The sequence below is a fragment of the Dipodomys merriami genome, unplaced genomic scaffold, assembly GCF_024711535.1.
Source record: "Dipodomys merriami isolate MVZ:Mamm:240054 unplaced genomic scaffold, mDipMer1.0.p SCAF_22, whole genome shotgun sequence".
Classification (NCBI taxonomy): domain Eukaryota; kingdom Metazoa; phylum Chordata; class Mammalia; order Rodentia; family Heteromyidae; genus Dipodomys; species Dipodomys merriami.
The window spans coordinates 12,574,067-12,592,133 of NW_027203604.1; the positions used below are offsets into that span (position 1 = coordinate 12,574,067).

At 45.2% G+C, this 18,067-nt stretch overlaps 1 protein-coding gene across 1 annotated transcript in view; it reads left to right on the forward strand.

The window, feature by feature from the left end:
- The window catches only part of LOC138834922 (semaphorin-4D-like), a 40,259-nt gene that overhangs the window by 21,727 nt on the left and 465 nt on the right, over positions 1-18,067 (forward strand). The window contains exon 12 of the mRNA XM_070033720.1: positions 2,862-3,037. Coding sequence (XP_069889821.1) covers positions 2,862-3,037 — 176 coding nt within the window. The remainder of the gene's footprint in view (positions 1-2,861; positions 3,038-18,067) is intronic.

The following is an 18,067-nucleotide window of genomic DNA, read 5'->3' on the forward strand; positions in this document are numbered from 1 at the left end:
TCTTTGCTGTGAAGCCATTACCACCTTCCATCTCCACAGCTTCTCATCTTCCTGAACTGGGACTTTCTTCCCATCCTATTCTCATGCTCCTTACACTTCATGTTCTCTCTTTAAATCTGCCCTTTGTCTCTGTGAATTTGACTATTCAAATAAGGAGAACCATGCAGCCTCTGTCTTTCTGTGGCTGTTTTTGTTCTTTTTACCTCAGTCTGTGGGGTTTACCCATGGTATAGCATGTGTTGTAATCTCTGTTGTTTTGTGTGTTTGTTTTTGTGCTTCTAGGGCTGATCCTCTATCATTTGAGCCATATATTCATTTTGATTTTTTGCTGCTTGTTTTAAAGATGGAATTCTTTGACTTTTCTGCCTGAGCTGGCTAGAACTATGATCTTTCCATCTCAGCTTCTTAAGTAGGTAGGATTAGAGCTGAGACATTGATGCTCAGCCCTTTGACTTTTTAAAATTGTGTTTTGAAATGATTTGGGTTTGCAGAATAGTGATGATGATAGCAGGCAGGTTTCACATGCCTCCAAAGAGCCTCACCTCACACAACATGTTACACAGGCAGTATCATCTCCTAGACCCTGGGCCCAGCCCCTTAGTGCTCCAAACAGTGTTATCTGCTCCAAGAGCCCACAATGTATTAGGGCATCACACCAACTTGTATGCCTTCTGAGACCTAGCCAAGCGAGTTGTGGCATGTCTGGCCTTTTCTCTGACTGTCGTGTGAACATGGGCTTGGGAAAACACAGTGGGAAGAGGATATATAGTTTCAGTGTGGTGGGAACATCCCTCCAGCTGATGCCATCAGCAGTAGGCTCTGTCCAAGTCTCCATAAGTCCTTTTCCTTCCTTGTGCACCAGCATTTCCAGCCCACATCAGGGATGTAGGAAAGGTAAGGCCCTACCTCACAAGAAAGGCATGTCAAAGACTGTGAGCAGGTATGTTTAACCCACAATCATTGCTTTAACAGGATAGATTTTGCTATTGTTAAGCATAGCTATCCCTCTGCATTCAGTGGCCCTGTAACTCTAGTTTCCACATTTGTAATTGACTTAGCCTACATTAGTTAGAAAACATTCAAAAAATTGAGTCTGTACTGAACATGTGGCCGTATCATCATTTCCTGTACAGCACAGGGTAACAGCTATTTATGAAGCGTGTACACTGCATTGACTATTACAAATCATCTAAAGATGGGGGGGTATAAGTAGATTGTACACAAATGCTATGCTGATTCCACATACCACTGGGCATCCATAGATTTGGTATAGGGTGAGCTATGTTTGTAAAACCAAAATCTGCTGATACTAGAGGCACATTTTTCCTTCTAATGTGAACATGCAGCAGAGTGCCTACCGTGAAGGCAAGTGCTGCCCACTGACCTGTGGGATGTTGTTCTTCTCTTCCTTCCGTACTTTCCCATTAGACAGTGAGGTACAGCTAAATGGCCAGAATGTGGTTTCATTGGAGCTGCAGCCAAGCCCCATCAGGGAGAAGCAGGAATGAGTGGGACCTGGCAGGTAGAAGGCCACTGGAATGTGGGCTTCTTCCACACAACCTGAACACCCGCCACGGCCAACCATCTGCCTCTCTCTGGACTAGGAGGTCGGGTGTAGCAACCCTTCCACCTACCCAGGGACACCACTTCTACTCTTCAGGACTGTCCATACTGCCTCAGATATCTCAGCAGGATCCAGCTCAGTTTCCTCCCTAGGGTATTTCATACTTCAGTCATGTAATTCTCCAGACTAATCTGAAGGAAGTCATCCTCTTTTCCTTTCCTCTGAAGACCAAAGCCTTTTTCCCTTGTGCATCTGGACTTGCTCAGGTAGATCTATAGCACCTGGTGTTTAGAAACTTCTAGCCTGTGAGACCTAGATCTGTAACAAGGACTAAGAGTTCAAACCAGATGCTGGATCAATGTAGAATGTCTCTTCTGAAAGTGAAGATGTGTTTCATTTGACTAAAATACCAACTAGTGTATACCCTTAGGAATCTCTGATCTTTCTTAGTCAGGGGTTTTCTAGGTTACTAATGTGAAACAGAATTCCCAGACCAACAGTCCTGATATAGCCAACAGTCTTGATAGCCTATGTATGGGTACTGTGCTGGCACCGTGACAATGGCTAGACTTGACTTGGAGTGGGTGACATACCAAGTCACAGTCCCAGAAGTTGGAAGAATCTGAGAAGTGCTTGATTCTGAGTAGGTCCACACAGGAGCATGGCAGCTGATTTCCTCCTCACAGAAACAGATGAGTGGAAAGCCACTGGTGTTATTCCCCATTGATTTGGATTACCAACCTTCTGTTCATTCTTTGCAAGTGCTAATAGTGTCTCCACACATGGATGCTGGACTCAGGCTTCAGTGATACAATGCCTGTCTTTGTTGGTGAATTCTGTTATGTGTGCCAGAATGTGCTGCCTTAGAGACTGTGCTGTTTGGTCTCTGGCTGTAGCAGTGTCTCACCTGCAGGGAGACTAAGAGCATAACCTGAGAGCTCTGCAAGAAAATCCCCTCCACACGCAGTTAAATGGAGATTGAACAGCCTGCTCCTGAAAGAGAAAAAGGAACAAGGAAATGGGACTGGCAGAGGGGGCGTTCAAGCCAAAGGCCCAGTTAGACTTGTCATTTTGAACTCAACACACTGCCTTGACTTTCACATAAGCTGTAATGGACTGTGGTCTTGGCTCTCTGTATTCTTGCTAACTGGATGGATCTGATTTAGAGAAGCCTTTCTCCTTCATGCAGCACTCAAGGTCACTCTTACCATGTTCCCACAGCTGCTGGAGAATCTCAGAACCCTTGCCTCACTAGGATCCAGGTTAATCCTGCTATATCTCTGCTTCCCACATATAGGGCAGCAAGTTTGTCTATGCCAGCTCCAACTCAGGAGTGGTCCAGGTGCCTCTGGCCATCTGTAGGAAGCACAGCAGCTGTGAGGAGTGTGTGCTGGCGCGGGACCCCTACTGCATCTGGAGCCCCTCTAAGGCTGCCTGTGTGGCTTTCTCTGAGGCTCTGAACTGCACCAGGAGGTATGCACTGGTACTGTGGGCGAGCACCGCTGTGAGTGAGCAGAAGTGATGGGTGTCCTTTCTCTTGCAGGACTTGCATTCAGGACATGAGTGGTGATGTGTCTTCATGCCCACGTGAGTTCTCCCTGTTATTCCATCCCCTCAGGAACAGTTAGGCCAATCAACCACTTCATGGTATTTTTCTCTGAAGGTGTGTGTGTGTGTGTGTGTGTGTGTGTGTGTGTGTGTGTGTGTGTGTGTGTGTGTGTGTGTGTGTGTGTGTGTGTGTGTGTGTGTGTGTGTGTGTGTGTGTGTGTGTGTGTGTGTGTGTGTGTGTGTGTGTGTGTGTGTGTGTGCGCACTCGCACGCATGCTTTTTCCCTTGCTTGAGCAAAAGTTATGTGTCGAGTCACATACTCTTATCCTTATCTATTTGTAAAGAACTCCTTGTCTGCAAGTATCTTTTCAGTTCTGATTATCTGGAGTTCAAGAAACAAAACCAAGACCTATTACGAATGGGAATGGGGACTGGGAAGGTGGCTCACTGGTAGAGTGCTTGCCTTGCATGCATGAGGCCCTGGGTTTGATTCTTCAGTACCACATAAGTAGAAAAAAAGCCGGAAGTGGCGCTGTGGCTCAAGGAGTAAAGCACTAGCCTTGAGCTAAAGAGCTGAGGGACAGTGCCCAGGCCCAGAGTTCAGGCCCTGTGACCAACAATTGGGAGCACTTGAGTTCAGATAGAACAAGCCTAATTCAAAGTTTACAAATCTGAAACATTTTTTTTAATTTTCAGTGTTATTATAAAGGTAATGTACTGAGGGCTTACAGTTATGTAAGTCAGGTAAAAGCACATTTCTTTTCTGGACAATGCTATCATTTCCCTCGCACTCTCAATCTGAAACATTTTGAATGCTAGTGTGATAACACAAGGGCCAAATCCCATATTGCAAAATAGATTTCATGGACAAAATTATTTAAAATATTGTGTACGTTTACTTCTAGGCTTATATTGGATCCACTTGAAACATAAATGATTTCTGATCACCTAATGAGACATATAAGAATATTCCAAAATCTGAACAGATTTAAAATCCAAGATACATCTGGACCCAGCACCTCAGACAAGAGATCTATAGTCCATAATTTTTCCACCTACCCTTGGCAGCCTACTGGTAACCAGAGGCAGAGATTGAATGAGGTCAGGATTCTCTGTCCCATTCTTCTTCCCATTTCTGACCAGATAGTGATCTTCTGGTGAGGAGAGATGGAAAAGAAGGGGAATACTGACATGCAATGAAAGCCTTTTCTGGGCCTCCAGATGCACAGCTGGGTAGAGCTTGGCCTCCCTGACCTGATGAGCTTTCTCCTGGGACACAGAGTAGGAGATGAGATCTCTGCTGCTCTGGTTTCCTTGTCCCTAAGGGTTGCTGGCTGGGTCTCATCTTACTTTTTGGTCAGGTATGTCTTTGTCTCAGTGCTCCTGAAGTTCCATCTTCTCAATGGGTAACACTTCTGTGTGATCTGTGATATTATCTTATCTTTGGAAGTAGGTGAGTACCCTTTCAACAATAGAGTTGTCACACCTGTACATACTATTTTATGTTCTAGGAATATATATATACCAGAAGATTGTTCACACTAAATTTTGTATAGCATACCTCAAATGCCCCCAGAAGTCCAACATGGCCAACGTGGTATGGAAGTTCCAAAATAATATGTTGAAAATCGTAAGATCTAAATACAGTTTTGCAAGTAAGAAAAACTTGATCATCTTTAACCTTTCTGAGACAGACAGCGGGGTGTACAGCTGCCTATCGGTGGAGAGGATTGGCAACACTACAGTCTCTCATGTGCTGAAGAGCTATATACTGGAAGTGAAGCATGACCCGGACCCGGACCACTAGGAAGGGAACATATAGGTGAATAACACAAAGTGTCATTCACATGAATGTCTTTTCCTCAGTGCTAGCTATTCAGACCACTGTCATCAGAGCTGTCATCTCACTTCCCAAGCCTTACGCACTGCATTCTTTGAATGAAAGATTGTCAACAACACAGTATGCCCTACTCAGAGATGACAGAGTTTCTCAACTCAAGTGACCACTGGCTCCCTATGATCTCCTTCATCTTCATCCTCTTCCTCTTGGCCTACGTTTGCTATAAAGGCTACTTGCTCAGATGGTGCTTCAAATTCTGCTTAGCCCTGCTACTCAGGAAGGAGCCCAGTTGAATTTTTCTGGCCTAGAGCACAGTATAAATGAGAGTTGTGAAGTTCATGAGCTTCTCCCAGCAGAATGGAGAGCAGTCAGAGCCAGCCCTGGACACCATCACCAGCAATGCCTCCACTGACTGACCAGACTCATAGAGGTCCAGTGAGCTCTCCACCAGAGAAAAGCTATTGGATGCCAAGTGTGAATTGAGGTTCACCTACTTAGATGCCAGGCGGGATTGAAGGCTAGTCCTGTGTTCTCACCATGTCTTGGGGTCTGTGGAGCGAGGTTTGTGTTAAACCTACTCAGTAGCCCAGTCTCATCATTGTACAGCAAACTTTGCCCTTTGTCCTTTCTAAGCATGTTCCAGACAGATTTTCTGATTCTGACAGTTCTCTACTTTTGTTTTCTTCCCTCTGTGGCTCTCTTGACAATGACTGTCCTATGTCTCTTGACAATTGTCCTGTATCCAGTAGGCAGGTTTTGAATGAGGGAAGGTGGTTGGATGCCTCCCAGGTGATACGGCCTTGGCTGCTTCTCAGAATCTCTGGTCCAGATGGAGGGAACTTTTGCAACTTTTGTCGGTATAGCTGTCTCTATGTCCTCCCTCTCACAATCACTGCCAATGGATTTCCCCTTGGCCTTAGAACTGCCCACCCACAAAAGTAGACCTGTGTGGATGGTGCCACTGGCTATAGGCATAACCACAGCATCCTGGTACTCAAAGCTACCATTCCAAATGACTTCTGTGACTGTCACTAAAGATGTAATTGGGTGGTATGATTTTCATACTCATCTTACTTTCTCCCTTCCCAATCTGTAAATACCCATTATGAGGAGACTTTTGATTCTATGACAAAGACTAATAAAGTATGTTTCTATGTCTGTGTGACATCATCATCTTCAATATGTTGGGAATTGGTCGTTTTGATGGAAACATCTGTTTGGTTAGAGTTGCTTTCTGTGTCTCTATTTTGAATCCTACCCATTTGGGATGGATCTGAATAAATTTGAAGTCATATTGACTTCTTACCCATATAATGGCCCTGGCTTGGTAGCCCTGGACATCCTTTCCTCATATTCCTGCTCATTTCCTTCTCCATTTCTCCCTCTCCAGAATAGGGATGGAGCCAGGCTAGAAGGGAGGAAGTAAGCATGATGCTACCTAACGTGGTGGGGCAGGGCATGAAGTTGCTTCGGGTTCACAGTATCTCAGGACATGGTAGGACATAACAGGATGTGCCTTGAAGTGCTTCGCATTGCAAAATGTGGCTGCATGTGATCTGCTGGGGCTGGGTATTGCATGTGGCTGGGCCAATTGAAGTAAATTTTTACCCTTTCCCACCTGTTTTTTGGGACTATATTACTAAAACCTCCTGTGCCTCTCACATTTTGTGACATGCATCCTGACCTATGGATATTTTCCCTCTCTGCATATGAGATGTGATAAATGTATATTTGGGAAGTTGACTCTCATATATTGTAACTTCTTTCCAGTGGAAGAAAGGGTGACCTTTGTTGAGTAATTCATCTGGCAAGGTTAATTTTAATTTTCTTACTTTTAAAATATTTGATATTTGACCTTTCAAAAGAGTGTGATTTTGTAAGCAATGAAAGAATGTAGACTTTTGCATAAGGGTTTAGAAATGCATTATAGAGGGAAATGTGAGTTAGAGACACTGATCCATGGTGGGCTGTGAGTTGCAGTGACAGCTGCTTGCAGTCCAGACCAAGTGACACTTCCTTCTCTCTCTCTTTTTTTTGTAGATTTTTCTTTTTTTATTGTGAAAATACTGTACAGAGGGGTTACAATTACATGGGCAAGATAATGAGTATATTTCTTATCAAGCATTATAGCCTCATCCTTTGTTTCCCCTTCCCATCCCTTCCCATCCCCCTCCCGCCCTCCCCAATCCTCCTCCCCCCCTTTCCCCCCATCAAAGTTGTAAAGTTCGTTTCCAACATAACGACTTGTACATCTCATTGTTGCAATGGATCTACCAGTATCCCTATTTAAACGATTTGTTTTTTCCCTTCCCCTTCACAAATTATACTAACATCAAATACAGTGAAAGCAGGGCTTATACTGTGGGGGAGGGACATACAAAGCAACAAAGAAACAATCTTATAAATGTGTTAGAAACAATCGCATGAAAGAAAAAAACATTTGAATACATATCTTAGGGTTCATTTCCCTAACATCAACTTATCTGACCTTTTCTGCTTGACTCAGACATATACTAGTTATTACAAATGAGGGAAACTATGGGACCTATGTTTCTTTGGGCCTGGCTTACTTCACTTAATATAATTTTTTCCAAGTCTTTCCATTTCCTAACAAATGAGGCAATGTCATTCTTTCTGATGGAGGCATAGAATTCCATTATGTATATATACCACAGTTTCTTGATCTATTCATCTACTGAGGGGCATCTGGGTTGGTTCCATATCTTAGCTATGGTAAATAATGCTGCAATAAACATAGTTGTACTGGTAGCTTTAGTGTGGTCTTGTTTGTGGACATTTGGATAAATGCCCAAAAGTGGGATTGCTGGGTCAGAGGGGAGCTCTCTGTGGAGTCTTTTGAGGAACCTCCATACTGCTTTCCAAAGTGGTTGAACAAGTTTTCACTCCCACCAACAATGCAGTAAGGTTCCCTTCTGTCCACAACCCCTCCAGCATCTGTTGTTATTAGAGTTCTTGATTATAGCCATTCTACTTCCTTCTCTTTTTGTGTCTTCCTGCAAAATACTTCTGTGTGGGCTGGCAGAGGCTTGCCCAGAATACATGCTACAGGCTGTGTGGTTGCAGTGTGATGGAAGCTTTGGAACTTGCTGCCCCTAAGTCATAGGAATGGCAGCTGGCTGGTAGTCAGCAACACACAGCTGGGGTGACTTCACACAGCTGGGGTCTATAAATGGAAGTACACACTGACCATCCAGTTTTGATGACCCAAGTTTGTGAAAGCTAGAAAATTGAGGGGTACGCTGGCCTGGGGATAGACACATGGTGGTGGAGGCTGGGCAGAAACAACCCAGAAAGATAAGGAATGGCTCTGTAGGCCAGAGAGAAGGTGAGAACTGGAGGGAGCCTAGGTTACAGGGTTAAAGGGTGGGCTTTTCCAAATGTGATTGGAATGGGAAGATGACTCTAGATAGCCCAGGGGAGCCCTAAGTGCTATTACAAAGGGTGCCCTACCGGAGACCTGCATGGAGAAGGAAGCAGGTGCTGCATTACGACTGGAGCAAGGAGGAAACTTTCTTTCTAGCTTCTTAGGTCATTGTGGGCATTGTCAAACTAACAAAATACAGATTAACAAGAGTTAAGGTAGGCAGATTTTAATAACCTGCACTTATTGGTGCTACAGAGAAAAGCAGTGAAAATCCAAAGAAGCAGTTAGAATGAGGCTGGCATACCACTTTAAGGAAGGGTGAATGTGATTGTTTTAGTGGGTATTTTTTAAGTCAATGAAAACTTGTATAATGGTATTTTAGAGAATGCCAGATAAGTGCATGTTTCTAGTTAAGTTTTCTCATCACCTGTATGTTTATAATACAGCATGGAACTTTAATAAAAAAAAAAAAACCATTCTGGAAACTTAAAAAAACAGAGAGGGTGAAAATTGCAGATGAATGACAAGGAAGAGGGTGGTAAATTTTGTGAGGGGGACTAGGAAACATGGTGGGTAAGTGTTGTTTGTTCACAGGCCCATGTTGCAGCAATCTCTAGTTTTCTTGTATGGAACTAGGACAGCTGATGCCACATTTGTTTCAGAAGATCAACACGGCACTGTGGATTGTTTCCTGCAAGATATTCCACTTCAGTTTCAAAACATGAGATTGATAGCAAGGTTTATTGAGAATAGAAAACTTGGAAGCACCAGTGGCTCATGCCCGTAATCCTTGCTACTCAAGAGGCTGAAAGCTGAGGATCACATTTTCAAAGCCAGACCAGGCAGGAAAGTCCCTGAGACACTTGTCTCCAATAAACTCTGGGAAATGGTAGACGTGGAGCTGTATCTCAAGTGGTAGATCATTAGCTTTGAGCAAAAAAAAAGCTCAGAGACAGCAAGCACTCAAGCCCTGAGTTCAAGCTCCAGGATGCTCCCTCCCTAATAAAAAAAAAAATAGAAAGCTTATACAAAAAGGTTGTTTCCATGATGAAAGTAGCTTGCCTCAGAAATCAACAACAATCATTACCTCCACCCAGGCATTATGTCCACCCAGGCATCTGGCAAGTTTAGGGGCTTGGAGTGTCAAGTTCTTATACAGGAGCAGGCAGTATAGGGAAAGAAAAGAATTATGACATGTTTCAGGAATCACTCTGCACATGTGATTACCCATGACCTGCTAAGAAAACCCCCAGGGAAGAAAATTTAAAAACCCATAGATAAAATAATGACATTGTAATGAACAAAGGCATCTCTGGTCAGAGTAGCCCTCTCTCACCTGATAAAACCAGGACCTACTTTTCATTAGAACTACATGAAGGACATGAGATGACTAATACTCCAGAGGAAAATTGACCTTGGAAATATGGCTTGAAGCATGTCAGCAAGAAGACAAGCAAATCAGCAGGCAGAGAGAATGTGTGTGTGGATAAGAGATGGAGATGGAGCTAAAGAGGAAAAAGAAAGGGTCATTCAGCACGTAGGCACCGAACAAAGGATTATGTATTTTAGGTTCTTTTTACAAATCTCAGAGCTCATGTCTAACTGTTACCTATTGCTTTTATAAAAGGGAAATTATACCTTGCTTTTGGACAGAAAGGAGAGAGTGTAGAGCATCCAGCCTCAGCTTTCTCTCCCTTGCCTTCAGTTCTCTGTAGTCTTCTTGCCAAAGCAGCCTTCGTGGCATGGCATATTCAGATTCTACCTTTGCTGTGAAGATGGAGGAAAGGATCATGTGCCAAAGAGTGCAGACAGCCTGGAGGAGTTGAAACAAGCTCCTTCTCCTTCCTTGGCCTTCAAGAGACACATTGTCAAGTTGTAGGATTTAGCCCTCCGATTAACGATTAAGCCCTCAACCAAAGCCTGACTTCCACAGCTTGGATCCATGTGCATTTGTTTAGTCAACCAATGCTGCTTCCTAAAATCTCGTCCTGGTTCCAAAGGAGCTTTGCATTCACTTAGAGATGAAGTCAAGGACACCATTACTGAGCTGTAGAATCTAGTGCAAAGCACGTTGTATACCAGCCACATTCAGACCACAGATGGGTAAGAGTCACCTGTAGTGTCTGTCACAAGCGTTCCTGCAGGCTGCCACTGCTAAGGGCCACGTGTTCTCTGTGTGGCACTGTGTGTACTGCAGGCATCATTTGGGGAGAGGTAGGGCAGCTGAGGAGGTCAGTGTTCTGTGGCCAACAAAGTCTGAGTAGGAGTTAAGAACAGGAGGATGTGCCAAGGGAGGGGTGATAGGGTCAGGGTTTAAAAGGGCATGAAGGGGGCCAGCACCGCCAGGTAGGATCACCATCTGGACTCAAGAAGGGGGTTAATGTAAGAACAAATATGGCACATGGTTGTGTTGTTTGTTTTTTGCTTTTTGTTGTTTTGTTTGGGTTTTTCTGTCTTCTTAGGAGCAAGAAGGGTGCAGAAATGGAGGGAGAAAAGATTAACAAATGCAGGCATGGTACTCAGTAGACACTAGGTAGAAAACGAACTGTATGACTTGTGGGCAGGGAGGGGGGAAACTAGGAGAAAGCAAATGAAGGGGTGACATTGCCCAAAAAGAAGTGTACTCGTGGGGCTGGGAAGGTGGCTCAGTGGTAGAGTGCTTGCCTTGCATGCATGATGCCCTGGGTTCGATTCCTCAGCACCACATAAGCAAAAAGAAAAAAGAAGCTGGAAGTGGTGCTGTGGCTCAAGTGGTAGAGCACTAGCCTTGAGCTGAAGAGCTGAGGGACAGCACCCAGGCCCGGAGTTCAGGCCCCACGACCAGACCCCCCCCAAAAAAAGTGTACTCATTACTTGACTTACAAAATAGTAAACTCTCTGTGCAACACCTTTATAATAAAAATGAGACTATGAAGATAATAAAATAAGACTATGAAAAGCACAATTCCCTGGGAGTATTGTTGTTGCCATGTAGTTGAAAAAAAGAAAAACATCTCACATGCTGACCCAATCATATACATATAGTGCCATGGCTGTTCTGAGATTCTGTCTGCCTCCAGCCCCAATGATCACCATATTGAGCCACCTATCCCTGACTCAGGGCCACTGGTCAGTCTCCTGGGTAGCTGCTGCCCCAGGCCTCTCCATGTGCTAATCACCCTGTGCTTTATGACAGCAGCCACACATGTGAAGACACACGTAGACATTCATGTTTGCCTCCCTCTGTAAAAGTTCCCTATAATTAATGGCTGGTGTATCCTCAGGGAAAAAGTAATTTAGGAGGCCAGTAGTTCCCTTCTATAATATCCTCCCTTTTAGAGGTGTCTGCAACCTAGCTTGACCAGGACCCTGACTTCTCTCCTTCCACTTGCTTTGCACACACTTGCTGGGGTGGGAATTGCTGGAGTCAGGAGGCTGCAGGTAGCCGCCTGGGCTGAAGGCTGGCTGGTCCTGAAGCTTAAACACATGGAGATACTGTCACGTGTGGGGTCCTGTTGCTGTATGCAGTCCCATTGCTCTAGGTGCTCCTTTGTGCTCTGTCTGCCCATGTATTCTTCAGGGAGGCCATCTGCGCCTGGCTTGGGTTGTATGGGGACCCTTGCATGTACTTGTAGAGACTCTCAAGCCCACTATCACACCACGAGCATCCTGAGCACAAGCACACTGAGGGACACCGTGGAGCTCTGCCTCATGTGGTCCCAGTTGTATGGAGCCCCACATGGAGAGCTTCTAGAACCACCATCCTCAAAGGGGCTGACACTCGTGGAGACCCGCTACCGCTTGTTTGTGCTTTGTCTTGCCTCATTGAGTCTGGACTGCACAGTCCTCTGGCTTCAGTCCTGGGGGTGTTGTCTGCCCTGTACTGTGCAGGCAGAACAGCAATCCCAATGACATAAGCTTGTGCACAGCTACATGCAAGTGCCCTGCAAGTACTGACAGTCTGTGGTCCTCTCCTGACTTTGCTCCCTGGAATCAGAAGGCAAGAGCATCGCAGTGGTAGCTGCAATGACAGTGCAAGTGACCACTGGCTGGGCAGTAGTCATAGCAGCCCTCTGGCTGTTGCAGACCTCTCTCCCAACAAGGCTCCTATACTGTCTGTGCTGTGATGTTATAGTATCTGAGAGCTGTATGGTCCCTTCCAGGCAGCTTGTGACCAGGCCACTGAGACAGGGATCCACTCTTTGGCTTGCGTGCCTACTGCTGCTGTGTACATGGCATGCGTGCTTCTCTGAGTCCTGCTTCCACAGCTCTGTGTGCACTCCTAGGAAGAACTTGCCTGTGCCCACAATGCTTAGTTTCTAGGGCCTCTACTCAGTTCCATGACAATGGCCCATTTGCATTCTACCACAAGTGTTCAAAGACTGTAGATTGTCCAGGTTTCTCATTGTGGTCACTCTGATGGGTGTTACTTCAGTCCTTGAGTCCTAGGAGAGAAGAATTAAGGCAAAATACAAACCATAGTAAAAGTAGTAGGAAAGATGACTAGGAAAGGAACAATACACTTTAGATAGAGTGAAAGCTTGTCATTTCTATGGTAAGAATTATTTTTACCAGGAACAAGTTTGTTGTTGTTTTGAAGAGGAAGGAGCTTTAATTTCCTCCCCAGGAAGAGCGATCTCATTTTTCCCATGGCTGTTAAATCGCATTGTCTTACAACACCAAATCCCCTTCTCTTGCTTGGGATGTATGAGTCCCGATAGACTCTGCCACACTACTTGATGGCAGCGGCTTCAGGCAGGCTACACAGGATAAAGGGCTGTGATCCTGGTTGTTGACTCCGAAGGGCCAGTAGATGAGGGTTTCTGGCAGTTGGCCCTCTCCATGGACTGCAAGGTCCTTAATATGGTGGACTAGCAAGGCATCAATAGCTTTCATTCAGCCTCTTTCTCTCAGATCTTGGCTCCCAAATTCCTTAAGGGATCCATGCACATCACTAGCCTGCCGGAGAAGCTCAAGAAAACTCCGGGTTATAGAGCCACTCTTTGGCCAAGACTCAGAAATCAAAACCTAGACGTACATTTTTAAAAATAAAAGAGAGAGAGAAGAGAAACGGAAAGAGAGAAAGCATTTGGCTCCCCACAACCACCTCCTTCTAAATGTTAAATTACAAGAACAGGGAGAGACAGAACAGTTATCTGCCTCTACATTCTCCTGTGATATTAAAAGCTGCAAACTCTCCATGAATAGGTAGAAACAGAAAAATGAGAAGCATTTTTTGAAACCCTAACTCTTACCTATAGTTCCTGTGTTTAAGATAGCTCAGATATAACTCCATAATTTACCATAGTAAACAGCACCCATCTTGGCCACTCAGAACCATGGTGTAATGGTTGGGAGTTACCAGAAGACACACTGCCACTAGAACCACCACTCTACTTCTGGATTTTTGGTGGTTAACTGGAAAGACGTATTTTGAGTTCATTTACCAGGGCTGGCTTGGAACTAAGAGTCTTACATCTCAATCTCCTGAGTAGCAGGATTACAGTTGTGAGCCAGTAGTGCCTAGCTTCCTGTCTCTTAATAGAAGACTTTTACCAAAAAAAATATTAGCTTGTATTCTGTCATAGGTGCCTAGAAAGGATTTATATTTTAATATCCATTAAAACAGGAGGGTTGGCACTTTTCTACTTGAGCCATTTCCAAGCTGTTTATGCTAGTTATTTTTCAGAATCTCATATTTTTGCCCAGACCAACCTGGACCATAGCCCTCATATTGATGCTTCCTGAATAGCTGGAATGCTATTTGTGAGGATTAAGTCTCCCCAACATGTTGTCCAGCTTGGCCTCCAACCATAATCCTCCAGAGCACTGTCTCCTAACTAGCTGGAATTAGAGCTGTGAGCACAGTACCTCCCTACGAGAATTAATTTTCTTAAGTGTTCTTTCTTAGAGAGGTTAGATAATCTAGTCAACAGATAAGTCCAGTGCTGACTCAGAAGGCTAAGAGCTGAGGATTGCAGTTTGATGCCAGACCAAGCAAGAAAAGCCTTCAAACTCTTTTCTCCAAATAACTACCTAAAAACCAGAAGTGGAGTTGTGACTCGAAGTGGTAGAGTACTAGCCTTGAGCATATTTTGGGACCCCACACTTTGATCCAGTACTCTATAAGGTGGCTTCTCTTCAGTAGGTCATGTGACTATTGTCTGTTCAGAGTGGTCTTGACCTCACAAAAGTTTTCTGAGTTCATTCAGAAATTTCTCTGAGGCAGTGGGGCCAATTGGCCACCTGTAAAGAAAGCAGAGCTGATCTTTAGTGTGATCTTCTAAAATCTCTGAGTTTTTGCAGTAGAATAGATTCTCATGGTTTTGAGGGAGGCTTTGTCCTGTTGTCATTCCTGTTCTACTCCTGTCAGTAAGTCCATTTCCCTCCTGCCCAGATGGAGATAGACCAATGGTCTTAGAGCCTGTGAGAGCCTTAGGGACAGAAAGATGACTGCACAGCCTGCATTGGTGTTCAAGAACAGTGACTCACCAGCTCACCCCTCCCCTTGTGACTCACATTCTGAAGCAGGTAGCTCAGAAAAAGAGAAGACTTGTCCACTGGCCATCCATTGCCGGCCCTCTGGTGGATCAGTGCTTGTCCTGGGCTGCTAGTCTACAGGCATTCAGACAGAGAGTCTGGGAATTCAGCAACAGAGTTCCAGGCCAGGTACCATCGCTGGAAGATCTGGACTTCCACAAACTGGAGACTCTGGTTATCAGTGCAGTGAGATGAGGGTGGGACCGTTTTTTTGTTTTGTTTCATTTCATTTTTTGCAGCATGCAGAGGGGTCTCTGGGACTGGAGGAGGGGGTTGTTCGGTGTTTCTCTTTCTGCAAGGAGGTGAGCAGAACTCACTCTTTGGGCTTTCTCCTGCCTTGGGGTCACCAGATTGTGTATGAGGGAGCTGATTACTAGATTGCGCTACTCACTGCCTGGCAGCATGTACAAGATCATGCGTGGGGGGGGCAGACTCAAGTGTTCCTCTGGGTTGTAACTTTATCATCTGAGTTTATCCTCTCCCTCTCCTGACTCCCTATGCTGAAGTCAAAAAGAAAGTAAGGGCTGTGAACTGCAGTGTGTATCATGGTTTGGTTAGTGAACTGGTTATAATTTACAGGATTACAGGTCACCAGCGTGGAATCAAGTTTAGGCTTGTTCATTTTACTATATGGAAACTAGGAACTGATGGGAATTCTGACTATAAACATGGCAAAGTTTACCCAGATGTTATCAGACAGGTGCATGACCTAGATCTAAAGTACACAGGCATGATGAATTATACGAGATGCTTGGCATTCACACATAGTGAGATGAAAGGAGGATTCTCTTAGGGGAAGAGCATACTGGTGAAATGCCTATGTGCCTATGATCATATAAAACAATATTTATCGAAATGAACTCCAGGAAAAGGAAATAAGAGAATTTTTCCTCATTTTTTTCTTTTCTTTTTGTCATGGTTATTTGTTTTTGGAAGGGTAAAGAGGCACAGAAATGGAGGGACAATAGGGGGAAAATGCAGCAGTGGTACTCATTAGACACCATATTGAAAATGAACTATAAACTTGTGGGTGTGGAAGAGAGGGTAAAACTGGGAGACAGCACGCAAAGAGGTGACATTGTCCAAAAAGAAATGTGGGAGCTGGGAAGGTGGCTCAGTGGTAGAGCACTTGCCTTGCATGCATGAGGCCCTGGGTTAGATTCCTTAGCACCACATAAGCAAAAAGGAAAAAGCCGGAAGTGGCGCTGTGGCTCAAGCGGTAGAGCGCTAGCCTTGAGCTGAAGAGCTGAGGGATAGTGCCCAGGCCCAGAGTTCAGGCCCCACAACTGGACCCCCCCCCAAAAAAAAGAAATGTGCCTATTACCTGATTTATGTAACTGTAACCCCTTTATCCATCACCTCTATACTATCAAATAAAAATATGTGCTTAAAAAAAGAAAAGAAAAGAAATTATCACAGGAGCAAAGGGAAACCTGGCACTCCTGGCTTTGGAAAGAGACATTCCAAGCCCCACCATTGCTTTCTCCCATCACAGCTAGATGGCAGTTGACTCCATATATTCAGGATTCAGGGGATACTGATCCATTTCCATACAGTGACCATGCAGTAAGCGATGAATAGGATAAATGTGGCTTTGGTTTGAAAGTGGTTAAGAAGTAGGGGAGGTATACATCATTGCACATACCTGTCATCCCAGCTAGTAAGAAAGCCTAAAGGAAGATCATGTGGGCCCAGGAATTGGAACCAGACTGGGCAACATAGAGAGACCCTGACTCAAAATAAGTAAAGAGCAGAGTCTCAAGATAATGAACCATGTTGGGATGATCAGGGTGTGGTTCCCAGGAGCTCTGGAGGGAAATTCTGATAAACTGGTCAAAGTGACACACATAGAGTATGTGCAGAAAATGGGTGAATTGAGCTGACAGTCAACAGTCAGAGGGAACTGGCATCTTGGTTAGCCAGGAGGGAGGCAAGCCTAGGCCTGCATAGAGCATGTGCTGGAGCAGCTGGCTCCTCTCAAGTGTGCACATCTGCGGAGGTGACTATGACACAGAGCCTCCTTTTGGCTCAGGCCGCTTCCCACTGGGTCGTGGTTATGACCCCTGGTCAAGCTGGCCCGATTTTGGAATCTTGCCTTGTATTCCCAAGGAACTGGTAAAGGTACTCTCACTTCATTAAAAGTAGCATTTCCTGTGCCACAACCATGGGGGAGAGGGAGGAGGGCTGCAGAAGCATCCTCATCCCTGCACAGGTGGGCTGGAGTAGGGGTGGCACACAAGAGGAAGGTTTGGCACCCTGGTGAAATAGGCCTATCCACGCCATGTAAAAGAGACATGTGAAAGAGACCAGGAGCCCCACAGAACATAGGTCACCACACCAGGTGGTACAGGTGGGTATCCTTGGAGGAAATGGTTGGGGCCCCTGGCTAAGCAGGAGGCATTAGCTCAGAGCACAAGCAGGAGAGCAGAGGTTCCAGCAGTCCCAGTGGCTGGAGCCCCCATGAGGGTTAGTGGTCTGCTCCACATGCAGTTCCATGTGCCTGGGATGTGCCACAGAGGCCTGAAGTCCTTGCAGGGCTTACAGAAGGCCTCAGCAGTGGTGAAGTTCTAGACCACTGTTGGAACCATGGTGGCTTGTTTCTAGTGTGTGACACATCTTCCCCAGTGGTCCACAGGCTGGTGGACACTGTGGCTTTGGTGGAGACAGCCCACTATCCATGTTCCTTGTCACTTTTGATGCCTTGCCATGGGGCCCTGTATGGCTGGGATTATTGGGTCTTAGTGTTGGCAAGTTGGAGGGTATCCAGAGCATTCCCACATTAATACTGTATTTCAGGAGATTTAGACTTGTAATTTAGACTTGTAATGTGGCCCTGGTGCTGTTTGATTTTGGTTCATGAGAGCTGAGCGCCACCGTTTCTTGGTGAGGCTGAAGATCTGTAAGTGTCACCTAGCGTGGTCTGTTTCTCACACAGTGTAAATGTTTAGGTATGTACATAACATTCATACCTGTTACACGTGTTTGTGTACATTGCTGTAATCTGTCCAGGTGCATGTGTGTACTTCAGGTCTGTGTTTCTCTGGTCTCTCTTGCCAGTTCCACATGGATTGGCATTACAGGAAGTGGGAAGCTTAGAGCTCTGTGAGCAACACACAGCCTCTAGGCCTTCTCTGTGTTTGGTTACCAGCCACATGCTGCCCCCTGTAGGAAAGAAGAAGATCCTTGCCTGGTGACTTCTATCTAAGCAGTG